General features: G+C 43.4%; 1 protein-coding gene across 6 annotated transcripts in view; it reads right to left on the bottom strand.

Annotated features, from left to right (window-relative positions):
• The window catches only part of ank2b (ankyrin 2b, neuronal), a 240,610-nt gene that overhangs the window by 10,575 nt on the left and 205,258 nt on the right, over positions 1 to 24,777 (bottom strand). For 2 of the 6 annotated variants that reach the window (XM_065025546.1, XM_065025547.1), the window contains 7 exons: positions 24,623 to 24,745; positions 22,118 to 22,139; positions 14,522 to 14,599; positions 14,235 to 14,366; positions 13,936 to 14,085; positions 13,592 to 13,826; positions 13,268 to 13,337 (listed from right to left, as the gene is read on the bottom strand). In XM_065025546.1, the coding sequence (XP_064881618.1) occupies positions 13,268 to 13,337; positions 13,592 to 13,826; positions 13,936 to 14,085; positions 14,235 to 14,366; positions 14,522 to 14,599; positions 22,118 to 22,139; positions 24,623 to 24,745 (810 nt within the window). Of the gene's footprint in view, positions 1 to 376; positions 6,389 to 13,267; positions 13,338 to 13,591; positions 13,827 to 13,935; positions 14,086 to 14,234; positions 14,367 to 14,521; positions 14,600 to 16,153; positions 20,118 to 22,117; positions 22,140 to 22,485; positions 22,519 to 24,622; positions 24,746 to 24,777 lie in introns of those variants that run through there. The other 4 variants (XM_065025545.1, XM_065025544.1, XM_065025543.1 and 1 more) reach the window with 4 other exon arrangements.

Raw genomic sequence — 24,777 nt, 5'->3', positions numbered from 1 at the left:
CTCGTTAGTAATTCTCTCCCACGACACCATGTCACATTTAAATCACTGCAAGAACATTGGAGAGCAAACCAAGCAATTATAAAGGTCAACATCACAGTGCCCAACAATGTCACAGTAATAGCAATATGCTTGCACACAAACTGTTACTAAGAGCTCAAATGAGTCAGAATCGGTTAGTTACATCACCCACCATCTAAGTGCATTGTGATCGTACACACATTCCTTAGATACACTCCACTTTGCACAAACCCATTGGTGAATCCAGACATCCCATTTCGACCATACAGTGTTATTGTCATCCTCCATTAGAATTGGGAGTTAATTCCATCAATCCATAGCACGTGCAAAGTCAGCTTTATCATGCTCTCTCTCTTACCCTCTGTGGGGCATCCTGGGTCTTTATTGAATCAGCACTGAGGCGCAGGACCTCTACTTCTTCCTCACTTCTGTCCTTGACCTTCACTGGTTGTTGCTTAACCTGGACATCTTTCTGGACCTTTTTGACATTTTCCAAACCCATAGTGGCTTGGGGAGTTGGGATGGTTTCAGCATGCTCCGAACCACGCTTTGTCCGTGCCTGTTCCGTGGATGTGATAACCATTTCTGCTACTAGCCCACTGACCCTTGGTAACTCTTGATCTGTCGTGCTCATTTGTCCCTGCTCTTTTTCAAATTTAGTAGCTGGGACTGGCAACAGAGTAACACCCACTGTGTTTTCTTCTGGCGACATTGGGACACGCTCAGACTTTAATACAGATGTCACATGACTCAACGCACCTGCTTTAAATGTCATTGCTTCTGTGCTTGTAATAACTAAACTCAACTCTTCATCTGATGCACCTGATTCAGGAGACGACTGCCTTCGGTGGACATCGGCCCAAGAATCGACAGGTAAAGCTAGGAATACAGTGTCTGATGACACAGACTCAGGCGAAGACGTTCTCTCACTAAGGGCCCGGGGTTCCATGAAGTACTGAGATAATATCCTCATAAACTCAGGCACTGGTGAGTCAGGCGATAGCCGTCTATTCCTGCCGACTGACTCTAGAGAATCAGGCGAGGATGGCCGACTCTCTAATGCTGATGATGATATGACCATTAGCTCATACTCAGAGCCAGAGGTCATGGATTCAGGTGATGATGACCTGTGTTCTATGGTGGCATACTCCATATTACATGAATCAATACCTGACACACCTGATCTTGTATACTGAGGGATTGGTGAGTCTGGAGAAAGCGATCTATTGTCATTGATCTCATGCATTGATTCAGGTGAAGATGATCTAACCTTATCCATTGACATCGTTGATTCTAGAGACATGGTTCTGTATTCAACAGACTCAGTGGATAGCGGTCTATCCTTCTCAACTTGTTTCTCAAATAACACAGATTCAGGCGATGACGTTCTAACATCTGCCTTTAACACCAGTGTTGCAGGTGATATGGGTCGGCAGTCAGGTAATGACTCGGGTGATATAGGCTTATCCTCAGTCTCCGATACAGACACTATGACCCATTCATCTCCAGAGTCTGTTTTGGAGTGAGGGGAAGCTGATCTGTGACCTGTTTCAAATGTACACTCCGATACTACTTCTGCTGCTAGTGATTCAGGTAAAACTATATCAGATACGCTTGGAACACTCTCAGTAGGAGCTACATCCTGATCAATCTTGACTGTCTCAGTTGTAGTTTCTGAAGGTTCCACTTGCCAATCTGGTAGAGCTTCTGTGCTGATCTCAGTGCTACCTCGGGCAACTTCTCTCTCCTCTGGATAAGTCTGTATGCACTCTATACTCTCAGTCAAAGCTACATCCTGATCGATCTTGGCTGTTTCAGTGGTAGCTGCTGGTTCCACTTGTGGACCAGGTACAGCTTCTGGACTGACGTCTGTGCTACCTCGAGCAACGTCTTCCTCACCAGGAGAAGTCTCTACATATGCTTCGCTACTCCCAGTATACTCCAAGAAGCCTGTTTTACTCAAGAAGGTTTCTCCCACATATTGGGCGTCGTGAATTTGAGAGATCAGCTTGCAAAGCTCTGTATCATACATCAGATTGTATTCTTCCACCATCATGGCTGTTCCAGGTACAGGTGAATCTGATGAAGCAGCCTTAGGTTTCTGTTCTGTTGCTTCTATTGACAATATTTCTGATGGGGAAACATGCTCAGGAATGAGACTTTTGGTTGGCAACACTGTTTCCTCAATGTCAGAAAATACCAAGTCAAACTCCGTGTCTGATGTTATTGATAATGGAGATGAAGACCTACATCCTGTTTCTACTGTGCTAGACCCAAGTGCGATCGGTGTAAATAGTGGAACTGGTGACTGAGGTGAAAAAGACCTATGTCCATTCACTGATGCTACTGATTCAGGTGAGTCTGGTCTCAATTCAACAGAGGAGGACTCTGAAATGAGTGGAGCATATTCTACATCTGAAGCCACTGATTCAGGGGATGAGGACCTATATCCAATCATGGACTCTCGTAATACCTGTCTAAACTCAGGTATGGGTGAATCAGGTGACAGTGTCCTGTATTCATCTACAGATGCTATTGAATCAGGTGATGAGGGTCTATTCTCAAAAAGCATTGAGGTATGTAAGAATAAGTCAGTTTCAGATTCCATATCTGAGCATATTGATTCAGGCGATGCTGATCTATTCCCTGTCACTATTAGTGTAGTAGTTCCGTGCTGTGTGTACTGGGGTACTGGGGAGTCTGGTGACAGAGCTCTGAACTCATCTACTGATGTTGTTGAATCAGGAGTGTCTTGTCTTTCTTCAATCTCAGAAATCAGAGGAGCGAATTCTGTTTCAGACTCTGTTTCATATCCTGACAACGATTCAGGGGATGAGGACCTATATCCAATCATTGAAACGATAGACTCTCGTAACGCCTGTCTAAACTCAGGTATGGGTGAATCAGGTGACAGTGTCCTGTATTCATCTATAGATACTATTGAATCAGGTGATGAGGCTCTGTCGTCGAAAAGCATTGAGGCATGCAAGAATAACTCATTTTCAAATTCTTTATCTGACAATACTGATGCAGGTGATGATGATCTGCTTCCTGTCATAAATATGGTTGGTTCTGGGAAATATTGTAGGTATTGTGGTAGAGGAGAGTCTGGAGACAGACACCTGAACTCATCCACTGATGCTGTAGATTCAGGAGAAGACGATCTGACGTTTGTCAGTAGCATGACTGATTCAGGCGACATGGGGCAATACTCTGATAAAGACTCAGGTGATAGGGGTCTTTCCTCTGTATCTGACACGATTGACTCCGGTGAGTCTGGTCTCTGCCAAAAGGCAAAAGCTTCAGATGAAGGCCTATCTTTATCTGAGAAGATTGTTAAAAAAATATCAGAAAGCTCACATTCGTTGTCTGACCATACTGATGTTAGTGATCGGGGTCTATCTTCATAGAATAACGACATTAAGGGCAGAGTCCCACATTCCATATCTGAGCACATTGACTCAGGTGAAGTTGATCTGTATCCAATAAAATATGGAATAGATTCAGGTAATGACGGCCAAAAATCAGGTATGGGTGAGTCTGGTGAAAGCGCCATGTATTCATCAACTGATGCTACTGATTCAGGTGATGACGGTCTACCTCTCTCTGAAAAGAGTGTCAAGAAGATGTCAGAAAGATCATAATCATCATCTGACAATACTGATGCAGGTGACGATGATCTGCTTCCTGCCATAAACAGAGTTGGTTCTGGGAAATAATCAAAGTATTGTGGTAGAGGAGAGTCTGGAGACAGACACCTATTCTCATCCACTGATGCTGTAGATTCAGGTGAGTCTGGTCTCTGCCAAAATGCAAAAGCCTCAGAAGTTATGTCTTCAACTTCCGAAGTCCCTGAAATCACTGATTCAGGTGATGATGATCTATATCCATATACAGAAGATGTAACACATTCAGGTATTACATGTAAGAACTCAGGTATGGGTGAATCAGGTGACAGTGCCCTGTATTCATCTATAGATGCTATTGAATCAGGTGATGAGGGTCTATCCTCAGAAAGCATTGAGGTATGTAAGAATAAGTCAGTTTCAGATTCCATATCTGAGCATATTGATTCAGGCGATGCTGATCTATTCCCTGTCACTATTAGTGTAGTAGTTCCGTGCTGTGTGTACTGGGGTACTGGGGAGTCTGGTGACAGAGCTCTGAACTCATCTACTGATGTTGTTGAATCAGGAGTGTCTTGTCTTTCTTCAATCTCAGAAATCAGAGGAGCGAATTCTGTTTCAGACTCTGTTTCATATCCTGACAATGATTCAGGGGATGAGGACCTATATCCAATCATTGAAACGATAGACTCTCGTAACGCCTGTCTAAACTCAGGTATGGGTGAATCAGGTGACAGTGTCCTGTATTCATCTATAGATACTATTGAATCAGGTGATGAGGGTCTGTCGTCGAAAAGCATTGAGGCATGCAAGAATAACTCATTTTCAAATTCTTTATCTGACAATACTGATGCAGGTGATGATGATCTGCTTCCTGTCATAAATATGGTTGGTTCTGGGAAATATTGTAGGTATTGTGGTAGAGGAGAGTCTGGAGACAGACACCTGAACTCATCCACTGATGCTGTAGATTCAGGAGAAGACGATCTGACGTTTGTCAGTAGCATGACTGATTCAGGCGACATGGGGCAATACTCTGATAAAGACTCAGGTGATAGGGGTCTTTCCTCTGTATCTGACACGATTGACTCAGGTGAGTCTGGTCTTGATTCAATAAAGAATACCTCAGAAATGAAAAGGTCATATTCAATATCTGATGTCACTGATTCAGGTGATGAAGATCTATATCCAATAGAATATGTAACAGATTCAGGTAAGTCTTGTCTAAACTCAGGTATGGGTGAATCAGGTGACAGCGCCCTGTATTCATCTACAGATGCTATTGAATCTGGTGAGCCTGGTCTCTGCCAAAAGGAAAAAGCCTCAGATAGCATATGTCCAATTTCTTCTGAACTCACTGAATCTGGTGACGATGGTCTGCTTCCGGCCATAAACATTACTGGTTCTGGGAAATATTGTAAATATTGTGGAATTGGTGAGTCTGGAGATAAAGATCTATGCTCATCCATTGACTTCACTGACTCAGGAGAATCTGACCTTAACCCACTCTCGTTTGATAACGTTTGACTTAGAAGTTCTGATTTCTGTACATACTCTATTGTACTCCCACAATACTCAAACATACCTGTTTTACTAGCAAAGGTTTCTCCTACATATTGGGGGTCATGTATTGGAGAGATCAGCTTCCAACGATCTGCATCATACACAAATTTGTAAATTGGCACTCGCATGACTGATTCTGATGGTGAATTTGCATATTCAATATCTGAAGTCACGGACTCAGGTGACGATGATCTACAATCAACAAAATATTCAAGTAAATTCTGTCTAAACTCCGGTATGGGTGAGTCAGGTGACAGTGCCCTGTAGTCATCTACAGATGCTACTGAATCAGGTCTGTCCTCAAAAAGCATTGAGGTAAATGAGAATAACTCCGTTTCATATTCCAAATCTGACAATACTGATACAGGTGACGATGATCTGCTTCTTGCCATAAACAGAGTTGGTTCTGGGTAATGTTGTAGGTATTGTGGTAGAGGAGAGTCTGGAGACAGACACCTGAACTCATCCACTGATGCTGTAGATTCAGGAGAAGATGATCTGACGTTTGTCAGTAGCATGACTGATTCAGGTGACATGGGGCAATACTCTGATAAAGACTCAGGTGATAGGGGTCTTTCCTCTGTATCTGACACGATTGACTCAGGTGAGTCTGGTCTTGATTCAATAAAGAATACCTCAGAAATGAAAAGGTCATATTCAATATCTGAAGTCACTGATTCAGGTGATGAGGATCTATATCCAATAGAATATGTAACAGATTCAGGTAAGTCTTGTCTAAACTCAGGTATGGGTGAATCAGGTGACAGTGCCCTGTATTCATCTACAGATGCTATTGACTCCGGTGAGTCTGGTCTCTGCCAAAAGGCAAAAGCTTCAGATGAAGGCCTATCTTTATCTGAGAAGATTGTTGAAAAAATATCAGAAAGCTCACATTCATTGTCTGACCATACTGATGTTAGTGATCGGGGTCTATCTTCATAGAATAACGACATTAAGGGCAGAGTCCCACATTCCATATCTGAGCACATTGACTCAGGTGAAGTTGATCTGTATCCAATAAAATATGGAATAGATTCAGGTAATGACGGCCAAAAATCAGGTATGGGTGAGTCTGGTGAAAGCGCCATGTATTCATCAACTGATGCTACTGATTCAGGTGATGACGGTCTACCTCTCTCTGAAAAGAGTGTCAAGAAGATGTCAGGAAGATCATAATCATCATCTGACAATACTGATGCAGGTGACGATGATCTGCTTCCTGCCATAAACAGAACTGGTTCTGGGAAATAATCAAAGTATTGTGGTAGAGGAGAGTCTGGAGACAGACACCTATTCTCATCCACTGATGCTGTAGATTCAGGTGAGTCTGGTCTCTGCCAAAATGCAAAAGCCTCAGAAGTTATGTCTTCAACTTCCGAAGTCCCTGAAATCACTGATTCAGGTGATGATGATCTATATCCATATACAGAAGATGTAACACATTCAGGTATTGCATGTAAGAACTCAGGTATGGGTGAGTCAGGTGACAGTGCCCTGTATTCATCTATAGATGCTATTGAATCAGGTGATGAGGGTCTATTCTCAAAAAGCATTGAGGTATGTAAGAATAAGTCAGTTTCAGATTCCATATCTGAGCATATTGATTCAGGCGATGCTGATCTATTCCCTGTCACTATTAGTGTAGTAGTTCCGTGCTGTGTGTACTGGGGTACTGGGGAGTCTGGTGACAGAGCTCTGAACTCATCTACTGATGTTGTTGAATCAGGAGTGTCTTGTCTTTCTTCAATCTCAGAAATCAGAGGAGCGAATTCTGTTTCAGACTCTGTTTCATATCCTGACAATGATTCAGGGGATGAGGACCTATATCCAATCATTGAAACGATAGACTCTCGTAACGCCTGTCTAAACTCAGGTATGGGTGAATCAGGTGACAGTGTCCTGTATTCATCTATAGATACTATTGAATCAGGTGATGAGGGTCTGTCGTCGAAAAGCATTGAGGCATGCAAGAATAACTCATTTTCAAATTCTTTATCTGACAATACTGATGCAGGTGATGATGATCTGCTTCCTGTCATAAATATGGTTGGTTCTGGGAAATATTGTAGGTATTGTGGTAGAGGAGAGTCTGGAGACAGACACCTGAACTCATCCACTGATGCTGTAGATTCAGGAGAAGATGATCTGACGTTTGTCAGTAGCATGACTGATTCAGGTGACATGGGGCAATACTCTGATAAAGACTCAGGTGATAGGGGTCTTTCCTCTGTATCTGACACGATTGACTCAGGTGAGTCTGGTCTTGATTCAATAAAGAACACCTCAGAAATGAAAAGGTCATATTCAATATCTGAAGTCACTGATTCAGGTGATGAGGATCTATATCCAATAGAATATGTAACAGATTCAGGTAAGTCTTGTCTAAACTCAGGTATGGGTGAATCAGGTGACATCGCCCTGTATTCATCTACAGATGCTATTGAATCTGGTGAGCCTGGTCTCTGCCAAAAGGAAAAAGCCTCAGATAGCATATGTCCAATTTCTTCTGAACTCACTGAATCTGGTGACGATGGTCTGCTTCCGGCCATAAACATTACTGGTTCTGGGAAATATTGTAAATATTGTGGAATTGGTGAGTCTGGAGATAAAGATCTATGCTCATCCATTGACTTCACTGACTCAGGAGAATCTGACCTTAACCCACTCTCGTTTGATAACGTTTGACTTAGAAGTTCTGATTTCTGTACATACTCTATTGTACTCCCACAATACTCAAACATACCTGTTTTACTAGCAAAGGTTTCTCCTACATATTGGGGGTCATGTATTGGAGAGATCAGCTTCCAACGATCTGCATCATACACAAATTTGTAAATTGGCACTCGCATGACTGATTCTGATGGTGAATTTGCATATTCAATATCTGAAGTCACGGACTCAGGTGACGATGATCTACAATCAACAAAATATTCAAGTAAATTCTGTCTAAACTCCGGTATGGGTGAGTCAGGTGACAGTGCCCTGTAGTCATCTACAGATGCTACTGAATCAGGTCTGTCCTCAAAAAGCATTGAGGTAAATGAGAATAACTCCGTTTCATATTCCAAATCTGACAATACTGATACAGGTGACGATGATCTGCTTCTTGCCATAAACAGAGTTGGTTCTGGGTAATGTTGTAGGTATTGTGGTAGAGGAGAGTCTGGAGACAGACACCTGAACTCATCCACTGATGCTGTAGATTCAGGAGAAGATGATCTGACGTTTGTCAGTAGCATGACTGATTCAGGTGACATGGGGCAATACTCTGATAAAGACTCAGGTGATAGGGGTCTTTCCTCTGTATCTGACACGATTGACTCTGGTGAGTCTGGTCTCTGCCAAAAGGCAAAAGCCTCAGATGAAGGCCTATCTTTATCTGAGAAGATTGTTGAAAAAATATCAGAAAGCTCACATTCGTTGTCTGACCATACTGATGTTAGTGACCGGGGTCTATCTTCATAGAATAACGACATTAAGGGCAGAGTCCCACATTCCATATCTGAGCACATTGACTCAGGTGAAGTTGATCTGTATCCAATAAAATATGGAATAGATTCAGGTAATGACGGCCAAAAATCAGGTATGGGTGAGTCTGGTGAAAGCGCCATGTATTCATCAACTGATGTTACTGATTCAGGTGATGAGGGTCTACCTCTCTCTGAAAAGAGTGTCAAGAAGATGTCAGAAAGATCACAATCATCATCTGACAATACTGATGCAGGTGACGATGATCTGCTTCCTGCCATAAACAGAACTGGTTCTGGGAAATAATCAAAGTATTGTGGTAGAGGAGAGTCTGGAGACAGACACCTATACTCATCCACTGATGCTGTAGATTCAGGTGAGTCTGGTCTCTGCCAAAACGCAAAAGCCTCAGATGTTATGTCGTCAACTTCTGAAGTCCCTGAAATCCCTGATTCAGGTGATGATGATCTATATCCATATACAGATGATGTAACACATTCAGGTATTGCATGTCTGAACTCAGGTATGGGTGAGTCAGGTGACAGCGCCCTGTATTCATCTATAGATGCTATTGAATCAGGTGATGAGGGTCTATTCTCAAAAAGCAATGAGGCAAATAAAAATAACTCAGTTTCATATTCCATATTTGAGCATATTGATTCAGGTGACACTGACCTGTATCCTGACATAAACAGAGTTGGTTCTGGGAAATATTGTAGGTATTGTGGTAGAGGAGAGTCTGGAGACAGACACCTGAACTCATCCACTGATGCTGTAGATTCAGGAGAAGATGATCTGACGTTTGTCAGTAGCATGACTGATTCAGGTGACATCGGGCAATACTCTGATAAAGACTCAGGTGATAGGGGTCTTTCCTCTGTATCTGACACGATTGACTCAGGTGAGTCTGGTCTCTGACAAAAGTCAATTGCCTCAGATAGTATATATTCCATTTCTGAATTCCCCGAAGTCACTGATTCAGGTGATGATGACCTAGACCTTGTGGACGAGAAAGCAGATTCAGGAAATTCCTGTCTAAACTCAGGTATGGGAGAGTCAGGGGATAGTGGTCTATGCTCATTGACTGATCCTATAGATTCAGGAGAGGAAGTTCTAGCGTCAATACCCAGAACTATAGAATATTTTGAGTTAACTACTTGAACTTCAGCATCAGATACTGATTCAGGTGACAATGATCTATGATTTGATTGAGCAGTTTCGAGAAAGAATAGTGAATATTGGGGTATGGGGGAATCCGGGGATAAAGATTTACATGCTTTCAATGACTTCCCTGACTCTGCCTTATCTGATCTCAAAACAGCCATTATCTTAACTGACTCAGGTGGGAGAGGCTTATGTTCAGACGCAGAATCAGATGACAGGGGTCTGTCCTCTGTAACCTCAGTTGATGAAGTTGGACTTTCTCGTTCTGACGTCTGCACATACTCTACGATACCCTCGGCATACTCGAACATACCTGTTTTAGGGGTTTCCCCGACATACTGGGGATCATGTATTGGAGAGACCAGCTTCCAAAGCTCTGCATCGTACTTAAGTTTGTAAGCTGGCACTCGTATTACTGATGGAGGATCATGTATACCTTCATCAGATACCATTCTTGGTGACACAGATGGTTCTTTTGGAGTTTGGGCTAAACCAGGTACTGATAGTCCTTTCTGAGTTTCAGGTTTACTCAATTCGGGAAATAATTGGGCTGTGGAGTTGAATATTATTGGTGGACTTTCAAGGACACCTGATTCAGTTACGACGTCTTGGTCTTTTGAACGTGAGCTACGCTCACTGACTGATCCAGCTGACTCAGGTGATACGGGTCTATCTTCAATAGCCACAGATATCGAATCAAATATCTCAGAAACCTCATCATCTGGTAACGATTCAGGTGATGATGATCTATGACGAAACGGAACAGCTTCACGGAACAATGGGGAATATTTTGGGACAGGGGAATCTGGTGACAATGATCTATGTTCATCCATTGTTCCTGTTGATTCATGGGACGTTGTTTTAATATCCTTCAACAACATCAGTGATGAAGATGACTTGGATCTATACTCTGATAATGACTCGGGCTTAAAGTCCGACTCCTCTACCGGAGAATCTATTGATAACGGGGTTTTTTCAGGTTCGGATGTCTCTTCTTTTCTCTGTCCAGCATACTCAAACACACCTGTTTTACTACAGTAGGTTTCGCCTACATACTGTTGGTCATTTATTTGAGAGATAAGCTTCCAAAGCTCTGCATCATACACAAGTTTGTACTCTGGCTCTAGTATTGCTGATGGAGGGAAATGTATACCTGATGCAGATACTGTTATTGGTGACACAGATGAAGGTTGAGCTACGTCAGGTTCTGATAGTCCTTTCTGAGGTTCAGGTTGACTAAATTCAAATAATGGTGCAGTTGCGGACTCGGTTAATATTGGTGGACTTTCAGGAACGTTTATACCTGATTCAGTTACAGTTATTGGTGACACACATAGTGATTTCGATTGAGTCAATGCTGAATAAGTTATCTCCTTTTCAAAATCTAAAGCTTCAGGTGAATCTGGTCTATGCTCTGTACCTATAGACTCCAGAGACATTGGAACACATTTAGTTTCTGATGATACTGATTCAGGTGAAGAAGATCTATAATCAACAATAGAGTCTGGTAATATGTGCCAAAACTGAGGTGTCGGTGAGTCAGGTGATAGCGCTCTATACTCATCTATTGATGCTATTGATTCAGGTGATGAAGGTCTATCCTTATAAAGTAATGAAAGTAATGGTGCGGTTTCATAATCTATATCTGAAAATATAGATTCTGGTGATGATGATCTACAAAACTTCACTAAAGCAATGGGTTCTGATTGCCAAAATTGTGTAATTGGTGAATCTGGAGACAGAGATCTGTGTTCATCTACTGATCCTGTAGATACAGGTGATGATGCTTTGATATCATTCAGTAACATCAGTGATGTAGCTGACATGGGTCTATAGTCTGATAAAGACTCAGCTGACAGGGGTCTTTCCTCTGTATCTGATACTATTGACTGGGGTGAGTCTGGTGATAATGCCCTCCTCTCTAAATACTCACTGCCCGGGGATATTGCTCTGGAAAACTCTCCCCTGTTAGGAACCATAGGTGTCAAGGGCCTGTCCTCTGCTTCTGCTAGCCCTGGTGCTAGTAGACTACTTGCAGCTCCAGGGGCACTTAAGAACATTTGTCCTGGGGCATAAGATGGTATTTCTGCAGTTTCCCATTCAACCTCAGGGGGCGGTAGAGGAGACAGGGGTCTGAACTGAGGTATGGGCGAGTCAGGCAAGAGAAGACTTAGTTCAGTATCAGATGACAGTGACTCGGGAGATGAGGCTCTACTCTCTGTCAACAGTATGGATGAATCAGGTGTTGATGGGCGATACTCGGGTATATGTGAGTCAGGTGACTGGGATCCAGACCTATCATCTGATGTCACTGACTCTGGTGAAGATGATTGGTCATGCATTGAAACTACAATTTTAGTAGCATACTCAGATGCTGAGTCAGGAGATAAAGACCTTTTTTCGGTTTCGGAACGTAGAAATTCTGGAGCCAAAGACATGTCTAACTCAGACACTGGAAGAGCTGACACCTCTGCTCGGGTCTCAGCAGTTGAGTCATGTGATATCTGGATAAATGCAGTGCTGACAATGGATTCTACTGTGACCGACTCCGGAATCAGAGTGGTTCTTGACACGTCTGATGATGTCTGAGCTATTGTCTGTGATTCCTTACTCACCCCAAAGGTGATAGACTCTGGGGTCACGGGACTGAAATCTACAGGTCTGAGGTAAAGCTCAGTGGAGATAGCTTCCTGGTCAAGAGTAGCCTGGTTTACATCAATCAAAGGCATGGAGGTAGGGGAATCTGCCTCATAAATCCGGCTGGCTCTGTAAGCTCCGGGTACCTCATCCAATTCCATGGGTGTTTTCTTGGATTCTTCACTAGTTGATTTCTCTACATATCCAAACAGAACTTTGTAAAGTCGGTGCGACACCTCGTCAATATGATCCTCTGAGAATATCTCACATGTCTCTTTGGGGCGTACCACCTCAGAAGCCTGAGGAAGCTGAGTAGACTGAGGAAGTGGTAAATTCATAGGCTCGGCTGTAATACTGATCTTCTCAGAAATCAGTTCAGTTGTCTGAGAAGTCCTAGTGACGGAGGTGGTGGAGAGGTAAGTGTAGTACTCTGAGGTTTGCTGTAGCTCCACAGACAGCTCACTGAAGTCTGGCTCGGCCTGGTCACATTCAGTCAGACTGTCCCCAAAGTCGGTCATGGACAACGGACGGCTCTCACAGACACGCACACTACTTTTAGTGGGTGACTCTTGGTGACTCGTTGGCGACAACAACCATTTGTTGTCACTTTCAGCCTGGGGGGGCTGGAGTGACCCCTCACCACACTCTGCACCCCGCTGTGCCCCCTTCTCTTTATGCTTGACAGATAGAGACGATGAGGAGGGAGGGGTGGGCCCGTTGTAGGCAGGATCTAGGACGTGAGAGGTGAGCTGGTAGGGGGAGGTGCGGTACAAGGTGAAGAAGGGACTTACTTGTTTAAAAGTGCCCATGTGTAGTGACTCAGCCTTGTCTGATCCACTCTGTGATGTACCGCCCACAGAACTGAGGAACAAAAAAATAAGTCAAACATCTAATAACATGTGAAGTCTCCCCGAAAAATTCAATACAGTTATTCTTAAAAACGGTTTATTTCTAGTGATTTTAACAATGCAAATCAAGATTATTTGACTGAACTGTTTGTTTCTACAACCATACAACATTAGCAGAATATAGCAGAAAACAACATAAGACCTTTTTACGCATAACAATTTCTCTTTCACTCAATACTTCACTCTTACACTGACTGGACGACTTACTGTGTCGTGTCACCCTCTTTCTGTAGCTTCTCCTTCTGGGCGTGTCTCAGGAGGCCTGTTACTGATGTGTCTGTCTCCACCCGCCCTGACGTCTCGTGCAGTGATGACATGCTGGAGGAGAGGTCCTCCTCTGACACCATGAAGGGCCCCTGCCTGGACCCTGGCCCACTGGGGGTGCCGTCTGTACGCCTGCCTGGCCGGGGACTGTCTATGTCCTCATGGAGGGCAGAAAAACCTGGACAGGCATAGATATGGACACCGTTATTAACCTGTGATCTCTTTGGCATAGCTAGTACATTTTGGTTGATAAAGATATTTATATTTTGCTTGGTAATACACTATACCTTCACTGTGATCCAGTGCAATGGTCCTCTCAATCTCTGCATAGGTGTGGGACGATGTGTCCTGCTGGGTGGACTTGATTATCTTGGTTTCGATGAGGTGAACAATGTCCATCCTGTTGATCTTGGTGAGTCGTTTGATCAACGTAGTTTCTGTGGAAAGAAATAACAACAGAATAACAAAATATCATAACAGTAAATAAGCCATTCTGAAAATATGAAAATGATCAATAATAAATACTCAGAATAGTCTAAATGTCGATAAATATTCTAATACAATAAGGAGTGATATATCAGCATACCTGTAGCATGTTTGCCATCCCTGTCAGTCCAGAGCTTCAGCAGGGCATGGCTTTGGTCCTGTAGTGAGTTCGGATTCTCAATCCTTATTAGATTGATCCTTTCCTCGCTGAACTCCAGCTCTCGAGCCAGCTCTAGAAAACCCACCAGACACTTTTCACTGTCAACTACGTAATGTTGATGTTAACATTATTCATGAACCACAGGAAAGTGTTTAAATCAACATTATCTTCAGCCTTTATTGTCTCTGACACTCTAGGAAAGCCACCATGCCTGGGGTTCCACTCACCCGTCCAACTGAAGCCCAGGTGGTCGGCTATTATTTCCAATCGTTCCTCTTTCCTCTCGGCTTCATCCTGGGGATCTACTGTAAATGCCACCACAAGGATGGCCAGGCAAAGTCACATTCACATTAGGAAGAAAAGGCTATCTTCAACCGAGCACATGAGTAAAAATACTCTTCACTGGCTTTCTTGTGCCATGTAGTGCTATAACGTTAGCTATTTGGAGGTATGTGTCGATAATTAACAGTAACTGAAACATACGTGTATTTGGTGTATAGCTTCTTATGCTGTTGGTTTATAGGGCAGCAATACCATCATAAATTATTATCATGCGATTTTGGCAACTCTAGAAGAAGAAAACACTAACGGAAATATACTGTATGGAAAGTAGATAGTAGTAGTTTAACAGCTTTGAAAAAATGTAATCTCTCATTGTATTCAATTCAGCTTTTCTCGTACAGCCTAATTGGGTTCATCAAACACATTTGATACTAAGCCTGACTATGACCTATGACACATATTCAAGCTAAAACTGACTCTAAATTCCTTAATTGAGTCTCTGACTTTAAGTCAATCTTGAGATTTTTAGAACACATAGAAGGAAAAGAGACAAATACAAACACAAAACACCACTTAAACACCACAGAAGCAACCACAAAGAGTGTTAACCTACAAAGAGCCTTAGCTACAAGACACAGAGAAGCGGCACCTTTTACGGCTAGCTTTGCTAGCGAGAAACAATATAGAGAGAATGAGCCCAGTGAGGAGAGGGGTACCTTGTCTTCTGATTGTATCGTTGGGAATTCGTTGCATCTGCGTGTCAACAGGGTCGTCCCACAGGGGTCTAATGGGATAGACATCTCCGGAAGTAGGGAAGTGCATTTCGGGAAAAGACTCTCTCTCTATGGCGGAGGGGTCTATGCCGCTGCTCTCGTCATCCGAGATGGCAGCGGTGGCAGCCTCACGCTCTTTGTCTTTCTCGGCCTGAGCCAATCTCTCAACCAGCTTTGCCGCTTCGTCACTAATCTCATTAACAAACTCTATGGACTTCTTGCGTGGCTCGCTTTTCTTTTTGGCGGGGGTGGAAGTGTGGGATGGCTGACCAAGCTTGCCTCTAACTGGCAGCCTGGATTGGAAGCCGAAGCATGACTTTGGCTTGGTGGAGTAATCAGCGCTCATGGGACGAACCTGGCCCTTTTCAGCAGATGTCTTGTCTCCCTCACAGAAGCTCTTGGCTTTGGAAGACGAAGTCTTGGTTTTGGGAACTGCAGAGAGACCTGCATCTGTCTCAGACTTTCTCCTCAAGTCCTTTTTAACTGGGAACTTGAGCTTTGTGTCCTGGGAAGACTCAGTATGTTTAACTGATGGCTCAGGCTTGACAGGGTTAGCCTTGCCTTTGACAGGTATTCTTGATTTTGACTCTGTAGAGGGGGTCTCTTTTTTAGGAGTAGCTGAATAGGGGGATGTAGAGGAGGAAGAAGTTTTAGCTCGACTTTGGGGGCCAGCCTTGGCTGGAGCCATAGCTGGGGTTTTAGTTGGGATCTTTTTCACTTTTTCACTAGAAGTTGGGGTTGTGATTTTTTCCATGGTTTTGGGGAGTTCTATAACCGAATGCTGCTCCTCGGGAGAGGAGTCAGAGGACTCTTGGTCCTGTTCAGGGTACACCGATCGAGTGACAGTTGTTACTGCTGTAACAACATTAGCTATCATTGGGTCTAAATAACTATTTTCTACCTCTAGGGGTCTCCTCTACAATTGTATCTGGTTTAACTTCTAAAGCCTCAGGAGATACTGAGTCTTTGTCTTTCTTAGTGGTCTTAGCTGAGGCAGAAAGACCCATTCTAGGGATTCTAGATTTAGAGGCGTCTGATTTAGAAGGCGAGGCTGCTACGGCCCCGCTAACTGTCTGATCGTCCTCTGGAGCATCTTTTGCTTGTTTCTCATCTTCCTCCACTTTTATTTCCAGAGTCAGGTTGAGGCCCACTTCACTTTCTAATGTAGCTCCTCTATCTCCTGGCTCTTCTCTGACCTGTTCAGACAGCGCCTCCTCTAGAGGCTGCTCTCCTATCTGGAAGAAGGCAAAGCCCTCGTCCTCATAGGTCCGTTTGGTCATGTCAATAGCTCCGCTCCGGGTCATCTCGAAGAGCTTCCCCTCTTGGAAGAGGAAAGGATTGGGCTCGCTGGTTGGCGTGCTCTCCTCTGTGGGGCTCCTTCCTGGGGTGGTGTCTGGAGTTTCCCCCTGGGAATGCCGGTCCACCATCAGACCCAGGATCTTCTGCTCTTCCTCTTTGACACGGGCCGCGAAAGCGTCGTCGTCCTCACGCATGGCGCTCCAGGGGTCTGCCTCCGCGCTGGCGGTCACGCCCTTCGACTTGGTTCTGGGAGGTTCCTCTTCCTCATCGTCTTCCTCTGTGTCGTCATAGATACAGATCTCAGGTTTGAACATTTCCCTTGCTTGTCTGATAATGATGGTCGAGGACGTTTCTGCCTCAGGGGCTCCTGAGTGCCCCCTGTAATCTCCTTTCACTTCATCAGTTATATTACTCTCTACCTGGCAGGGAGCCTTTACAGCAGATGTCTGCAGACTGCCTGTATCTGCCTCTTTCTCTCCCCCATCATCCTCCTTGCTTCCCCTCGAGTTCCTCAAGCTTTCCTCCTTCTGCTCGTCGGTTATGTTTGCAGCCCCCTCAGAGCTCGAAGACATGGTAGCCATTTGAGCTAAACTGTCTTTGTCATCTGTGTCTTTGTGCGAAGGAACTGATTGTGAGACATGTTGCTCTGAGACAGATTGAGTTCCCTCCACTGCTGCCGTTGTAGCTACACTCTTGGCTTCTGTATGGTGGACTCCTTCATGCACACCTGCTGAAAAAGGAGAGGGAGGTTGTACTTTAATAAGGGATTCAGCAGAAAGAGCTAACTCTGAGGTCTCTTTGGACCCAGTGAGCTCAGTCTCATTTGCGGACTCTAGTTCAACTGTTTTGAAGCTATCATCCCCTGCTTCGTCATCTGCTGAGGCACTGATATATTTTCGAGAGTTCTCTTTGGTTCTGGCGTCCTGGTCCATTTCCTCAAAGGTTTTTATTTTGGCTGCCATTTTAAACATCTCCTCCTCTGGAGTGAATTTCCTCTGTGCTTCTGACTCATCATCATCTTCCCCTGAGTCTTCGTTTATGACAGCTGATGTGGACACCACAGATAGGAACATGTTGTCGGGGGTTTTAGGGTTTACCTCATAACTTACCTCTTCAGAACTAGGGGTGTCGGGGGAGAGAGGACTCTTACCAGAGCTTTCCATCTGAGACAATGTCTGCTCGATACTGTCATCATCATTAGCACTAGCCTCCTGGTCCTTGAGTAGCCTACTACGCAACACGTCTGGGGGGTAGTCTGTGGCTTTGGAGGGCTCTGGGTGGCTAGAGGACTCACTGGGCTGAGCGGGAGGGAAGTTTTTTTGCTCTACCGGGCTGCTCTCTAAGGAGTCACGACAAGGGGATTCCTTTGTTGGGCTGGGCTCGATAGAGTCTGGGGTCCTATGGGAAGAGTTGTCTTCCATGAGGGGACTGCCTTCGTCTAGAGAGTCTCTGTGGCTTATGGTCAAAGAGTCGTCGGCAAAAGGACTGAGGGCGTCCGAGTCTTGCTGGCTTAAAGGCAATTCTAAGCTTCCTTGATGCTCGGTAGAGGCACTAGAAGCAATGGTTGCAGCTAAGGCTGAGACTAGCTTGTCATCAGGGCTCTCCTCATCACTTAGGAAGCTCTCTAAAGTCTCAGAAACTCTCTTTGTAAGCTTTCTCGGTTTAGAGGACTTAGACTCGACCGTCTGAAAAGATATGGACTCACTTGTGGTGTGGTCATCTGCAACCTTGCTGGAAGAGACAGGGAGGGTTATTTCATTTGATGGCTGGTCATCAATGGTCCCCACACCGGAGTCTCCAGACTTATCCTTACTTTTTTTGTCATCTTCGACAGCTATAGTAACAGCTGTTGAGTTTTTAGTGGACTGGTCAGCATTTTTGGGAGAGAGAGAGAGACTATCAGGGCTTGTTCCAGGAGTTGCTAAGCCCTGGTGTTTGAGGCTATCCTCTGAGCTCAGGTGAGGAGGACTAAAATCACCCAGGCTGGCACTGGGAGAGTCTGCCACGCCCTCATGTTTTAAACTATCAGAGCTATCATCGAGGACAGAAATCGGAAACTCTATGGTTTCAGTTAAGTATGACTGGGCAGCAGGACTACCATCTACAGAGATCGGCCTAAACTGTTGGTACTCTGGGTTGTCCTCAAGCTCTGCCTTGATTTCAACACCAAAATCTTTGGAGTGCTTTCGGGGTGGGTTAATTTGCTTGTCTCTCTCTGTGTGGTGCTTGCCAGGTATGGCGTCTAGTGACACTTCCCGTTCGTAACAGGTTGATGTGGCTTTGATGGTGGATTTGGACTGAGTGGGCTGTGATTCTGATTCTGTTGTTTCATGCTCAGAAGAGACGGTTTTGAGCTCGAAAAGTCCAGACTTTCTCTTTGAGGGGTCCTGCCCCTTTTGGAAGGATCGCATGAGCTCCCTTACTGACATGGTCTCCTCCAGCTTCTCAGACTCAGTTTTGGGGGACTTAAGTGGACCCTGTTTAGCGGTGCACTGTCTTGCGGGGCTTTTTTTCGGGATGGATTCTTTTGCCTTTTGTGGTATTTTGCTCTCCACAGCAACATTTGAAGGTTTGGTGCTAGTTGGCTTTTGGCCCTTTCGCTCAGCCTCCACTTTCTGCTGAAGGGCTTTGACTTTGTCTTTTATAGATCCAATGGGGGTCTCCTCTACTACTGGGGACACAGGTGACACTGGTTTAGGGTCTTTGGGTACGCTAAGGAGAACATCCCCATCGGTAGATTTTTCCACCTGTTCCTGGTCCTTTCCTTTCCTCCTGACTGGCTTTTGCAGGTCAAAAGCAGGAATTTTGATGTCTTTCTTTGTTGTTGTAGTTGTTGTTGTTGTTTTTGTTGTTGTCATGGTTCTTTTTGCGCCTTTGCGCAGGACTACCTCTGTGAATTTCTCTTGGACCTCTTTCTCCTGGGCTGTTGTACTGGTGCCCTCGGGTACATCCAGGAGATATTCTTTGAGTTCACCACTCAGGTGTTTGACCATCCCAGACACATCTTTGATTGCTTTAGGTCTGGGAATCCCTCTGTTGACTCTGACTTCACGTAGTACTGGTTCCTGGGGTTCCAAGGCAGCCATATGTTTGGCCTCTTCTATCTCACAGTCTGAGAGGAGGACCCACTCTTCTTTCATTCTGGCTGCTCTTGCCGCCTCCTTTGCCACCTCACCCTCATATGTTCCGCTCCTAAGTATCTTGCCCACTTTCTCCAAATCCTCTTTGACCTTCTCCATGATTTCAAACGGCTCGCCTTGAACCTCATCAGCCCCTTTTTCCAGACCGCTCCCTTCCATGGATCTGGATTTGTCTGTAGAATCCGTGGTTAGGATGGCGGTCATTTTGATCAGGTCTTGTTTCATCTCAGACACATCGGAGAGGAGGTCCGGACTGGCCAGAGCTGTAGAATCTCGGATCAAATCTCCCTTCCGGACCGTAGTCTCCGTCGACGTAGTGTCTTCGTCATCTTCCATTTTGGCAAAAGGACAATTAAGGAGCAAAAATAATAATAAATTGAAATGAAAAGGAGACAGACATTGGAGAATGTGGTCAGGACAGGAACAGGAACAGTACAAACTGTCAGGGTTCAAAGGGTAAAGTGGGGCCACAGCGGCAACTACAGAAGGTGTCAAAGAAAGGGGGTTTGGACCGACTGGGTTTCTTTGGAGGCAAATACTGCAGCAAAGCAAAATGCCAACTAAATCATAAAGATGAGAAGGGAATGAGCAGGAAATAACTTGCTTGTACACATAGTCAGCACACCCACGCTCACAGCACAAAAGCGAGAACACATCTAAAATAAGTACAGTATCAAACAAACGATGAGCAAGAACAGACACCAACAAATCAACAAAGGATAAGGACACAGGGACACAAACAAAGGGATAACAACATGTAGGTAGACGGACATCTCAAGATTGTTTACAGACAGAAAAATAAAACAATTATTTCAAAAAACAACTGAAAATAAAAAACAACTGAGAAGAAAGCCAGTGATAGCAAACTGTTAGGCGATGGTTTGGTGTGCTCTTTGCTATTGAACAGAACAAACCATTTTGTTCCTCTACTGCTATGGAAAATAAAGGGTTCTGAACCAGCATCAAACTGGTAAACTAATTTAAGGAAATGAACAGGAAAAACATAATTGATTTAAGGGAAGGGCGTGTGGTCTTTTTCGAGGGCTGTATCCCTTCCTTATACTAACTTTGGTCTAGCTAAATACACTTTTTGAAACATAACTGAATAGAAAAAGGTAAATCATATTAAGAGTAGCAACATTGTATTAAATTAAATTCAAATAGCGAGTGAAAAGGAATTCAAAAGATTAATTTTAAAGCAAAACAAAGAGTCAAAAGAACTCTCACACTTGACACACACCCAGACACAGGAACACACACATGCACGCTCATGTAAGCCAAGTTATTTCCATGCAAAGCAAAGGGGAAAGTTGACATGCAGCCTTTTGTGAAAAGTGAATGGGGCAAATGTAAAGTGATTTAGGTAGTTAAAAAGAACAAAAAATGTACCACTAGCACATATGCCTTTTGTCTTTATCAAGAGAGGTTCATTTAGGTATTCCCATTCAATAGTGTGGTGAAATGTAGTCTACTATTTGATCAAATCTGCAGAAAAAGCATTAGTCCATATTACGTGTGTATGCAAATTGCCACATACATCACACATACATTGTCCAATGTAACGAAGCCAAATTGAACAAATAACATCAGTTTATGTATAATGTATGTATTACTGTACATGTATGTTTTGAAGGTATGTGCAATATTTTCCATATTCTATATATTGTACACAGTGCCAAGCATATGTAGATATCCAGCCCTGGCAATGCTGTGGCACTTGACTATGATTAATGATAAATTCATTAATGAATTAGAGGCAAAGGGAAAATATAAAACACCACATGGAAAGGGTATGAACGAGGGGATCGGGAGGAGTAGAAAGCTAGACTACAGTTTGCTTTGCCATTCAGGTACTACAGTAACTTTGGGGGGGGGGTACTATTCCGTTGTCACATAAACATCACCACAGTACGAATGAGAGTTTGATTCATGTGCGTAGCAGCGATGTGTCAATTGAGATAAGCGAAGAAGTTTATGCCCGTTGAAGTTGTTGGCATAACCTTGCCTTGGTGGGGCGGAGTGACATTTGTGTTGTTTTGTTTTTGTGACAAAGACAAACCATGTGTTACAGCTTAGCTAACGAGGGTGATAGGAAGCACAATGTTTACACAGTAGCTCAGGTTATCAATTCTGTGTTGCGCTCTGCAATAGTCAACTAGCATAACATCATTGGTAATGTCTAAATCTATGGTATGGCTATAGCGCAATTATCAAAGCAATGTCATATTCAACTGGTTGAGTAATGCAGCCATACTATAACAGTTCAAAATTAAATAGCAAGACAAAAAAGCAGTTAAAAGTGTTATCAAAAAAAGAGTAAATGACTTACATTTCTCGAGATTCCTGCTGATCTGTAAAGAGGAATGCAAAAATAGCGCTCACTATTAATACCATTTCCATCACCGTGTAAGAAAAAATGTGGGCAATGTTATGTACACATTTGCTACAGGAAGAAAATAAGTCATTGGACAGAGAACTACAATCACAATGAATTAAAGACTAATATCTAAAGATATTCTGCTACAAGGGACAAGCACGCTGATGAGCAGTAACATGGGGTAGGCGTTGCGTTCCTTTCTAATACCTAACATAGAGCTAAATGACAGACAAAATAGTGAACGTCTAGCAACATGTTTCTGGCCTGAAAAATAACAAATAAAAAACAGTTAGTGGGGGAGAAGAGGGGCACAATATTACCTCTTCCTCAGCCTCTTGGTCTGAATCAGATTCCTTTGGGGTGCAAGAAGCAGCAAGAAGCAGAAAGAGACAGATGGACAAATAGAGAAAGGTAGAGGAGGGGGAGGGAAAAAATGAGAACGGGCAAAGCCATGTTACCATAGCGACAGACTTGAAGGTTTGTGGCCAATCAATGTTGTTTTGGGAAGGGTGTCACCGTCAGAGTAAACTTGAAAGACCTCTCAAAGGAGAAGGGATTCATGTTATACTTTAAGACAGCTACCAGCACTCACATATAGTAATGCTTGATGTTTATAGTAAATCAATCACAGTTAAAGGTGTAAAAATGATTTTGAGAATACAAAACCCCCATTAAAATTTGAAGGGAGATAGCATGCTGTGAGCATGTCACGAGTGCAGATTATTTTGCATGTTAGTATGCAAGCAACACACTGTTAAGAAGGTATTAACTTCTTTGGGACTGGGGGGCAGTATTGAGTAGCTTGGATAAAAAGGTGCCCAGAGTAAACTGCCTGCTGCTCAGTCCTTAAAACTAGAAAATGCATATAATTAGTAGATTTGGATAAAAAACACTCTGAAGTTTCTAAAACTGTTTGAATGATGTATGTGATTATAACAGAACTCATATGGCAGGTGAAAACTTGAGAAAAAATCCAACCAGGAAGTGGGAAATCTGAGGTTTCTAGTTTTTCAAGTCATTGCCTATCGAATATACAGTGTCTATGGGGTCATATTGCACTTCCTAAGGCTTCCACTAGATGTCAACAGTCTTTAGAACCTTGTTTGGTGCTTCTACTGTGAAGGAGGGGAATGGGAGCTGAATGAGTCAGAGGTCTGCCAGAGTAGCATGAGCTGATCACGCGTGCTCACGTGAGAGCGACCTGCGTTCCATCGCATTTCTACAGACAGAGGAATTCTCCGGTTGAAACATTATTGAAGATTTATGTTAAAAACATCCTAAAAATTGATTCTATACTTCGTTTGACATGTTTCTACGAACTGTGATATGACTTTTCGTCTGAACTTTCGCCTGGACTTGCCCGCGCGTCGTGAGTTTGGATTGTGTACTAAACGCGCAAACAAAAAGGAGGTATTTGGACATAAATGATGGACTTTATCAAACAAATCAAACATTTATTGTGGAACTGGGATTCCTGGGAGTGCATTCTGATGAAGATCATCAAAGGTAAGTGAATATTTATAATGCTATTTCTGACTTTGTTGACTCCACAACATGGCAGATATCTGTATGGCTTGTTTTGGTGTCTGAGCACTGTACTCAGATTATTGCATGGTGTGCTTTTTCGGTAAAGCTTTTTAAAAATCTGACACAGCGGTTGCATTAAGGAGAAGTGGATCTAAAATTCCATGCATAACACTTGTATCTTTTAGCAATGTTTATTATTATATTTCTGTAAATTGATGTCGCTCTCTGCAAAATCACCGAATGTTTTGGTACTACTGAATGTAACGCGCCAATGTAAACTGCGATTTTTGGATATAAATATGATCTTTATCGTACAAAACACAATACATGTATTGTGTGACATGAAGTCCTATGAGTGTCATCTGATGAAGATCATCAAAGGTTAGTGATTCATTTTATCTCTATTTCTGCTTTTTGTGACTCCTCTCTTTGGCTGGAAAAATTGCTGTTTTTCTGTGACTAGGTCCTGACCTAACATAATCGTTTGGTGTGCTTTCGTCGTAAAGCCTTTTTGAAATCGGACACTGTGGCTGGATTTACAACAAGTCTATCTTTAAAATGGTGTGAAATACTTGTATGTCTGAGGACTTTTAATTATGGGATTTCTGTTGTTTTGAATTTGGCGCGCTGCACTTTCACTGGCTGTTGTTGAGGTGGGACGCTACCATCCCGAATATCCCAGAGAGGTTAATGTACCTGTGGGAAATGCTAGTTAAGGACTTGAATACTCAGTTATTCCTGAATACACAAGTCAATCTATTTTAAATAAGTCAGCAATGACGAACACTCAGGCATGCAATGGGAACTGCTGGTGTGCAATACAGGAACCAGATTTTTTCCTGGTCAGGTCACATGATCAGAAACAATTCCAGGTCCTAGGTATATCCTAGGCTGTGTGTTTAGGTGGTGGTAATGTTACAGTGTTCTTACCTTTGAGTAGGATGGTAGTGTGATGTTCAGGTTGCATATGGCGTTGTGGGCCAGACTTCTATAAGACCTGGGTTCTTTCATAAAGGACAGACGGCCACACGGATCCTGAGTGTTGTCTCGGATCTGTGGAATCATCGGCATCATTATCGTCAGTC

The sequence above is a fragment of the Oncorhynchus nerka genome, linkage group LG12 (genome assembly GCF_034236695.1).
Source record: "Oncorhynchus nerka isolate Pitt River linkage group LG12, Oner_Uvic_2.0, whole genome shotgun sequence".
Lineage (NCBI taxonomy): Eukaryota > Metazoa > Chordata > Actinopteri > Salmoniformes > Salmonidae > Oncorhynchus > Oncorhynchus nerka.
Note: the sequence above shows the minus strand (reverse complement) of the source record. Positions and strands in the feature narration are given on the sequence as shown.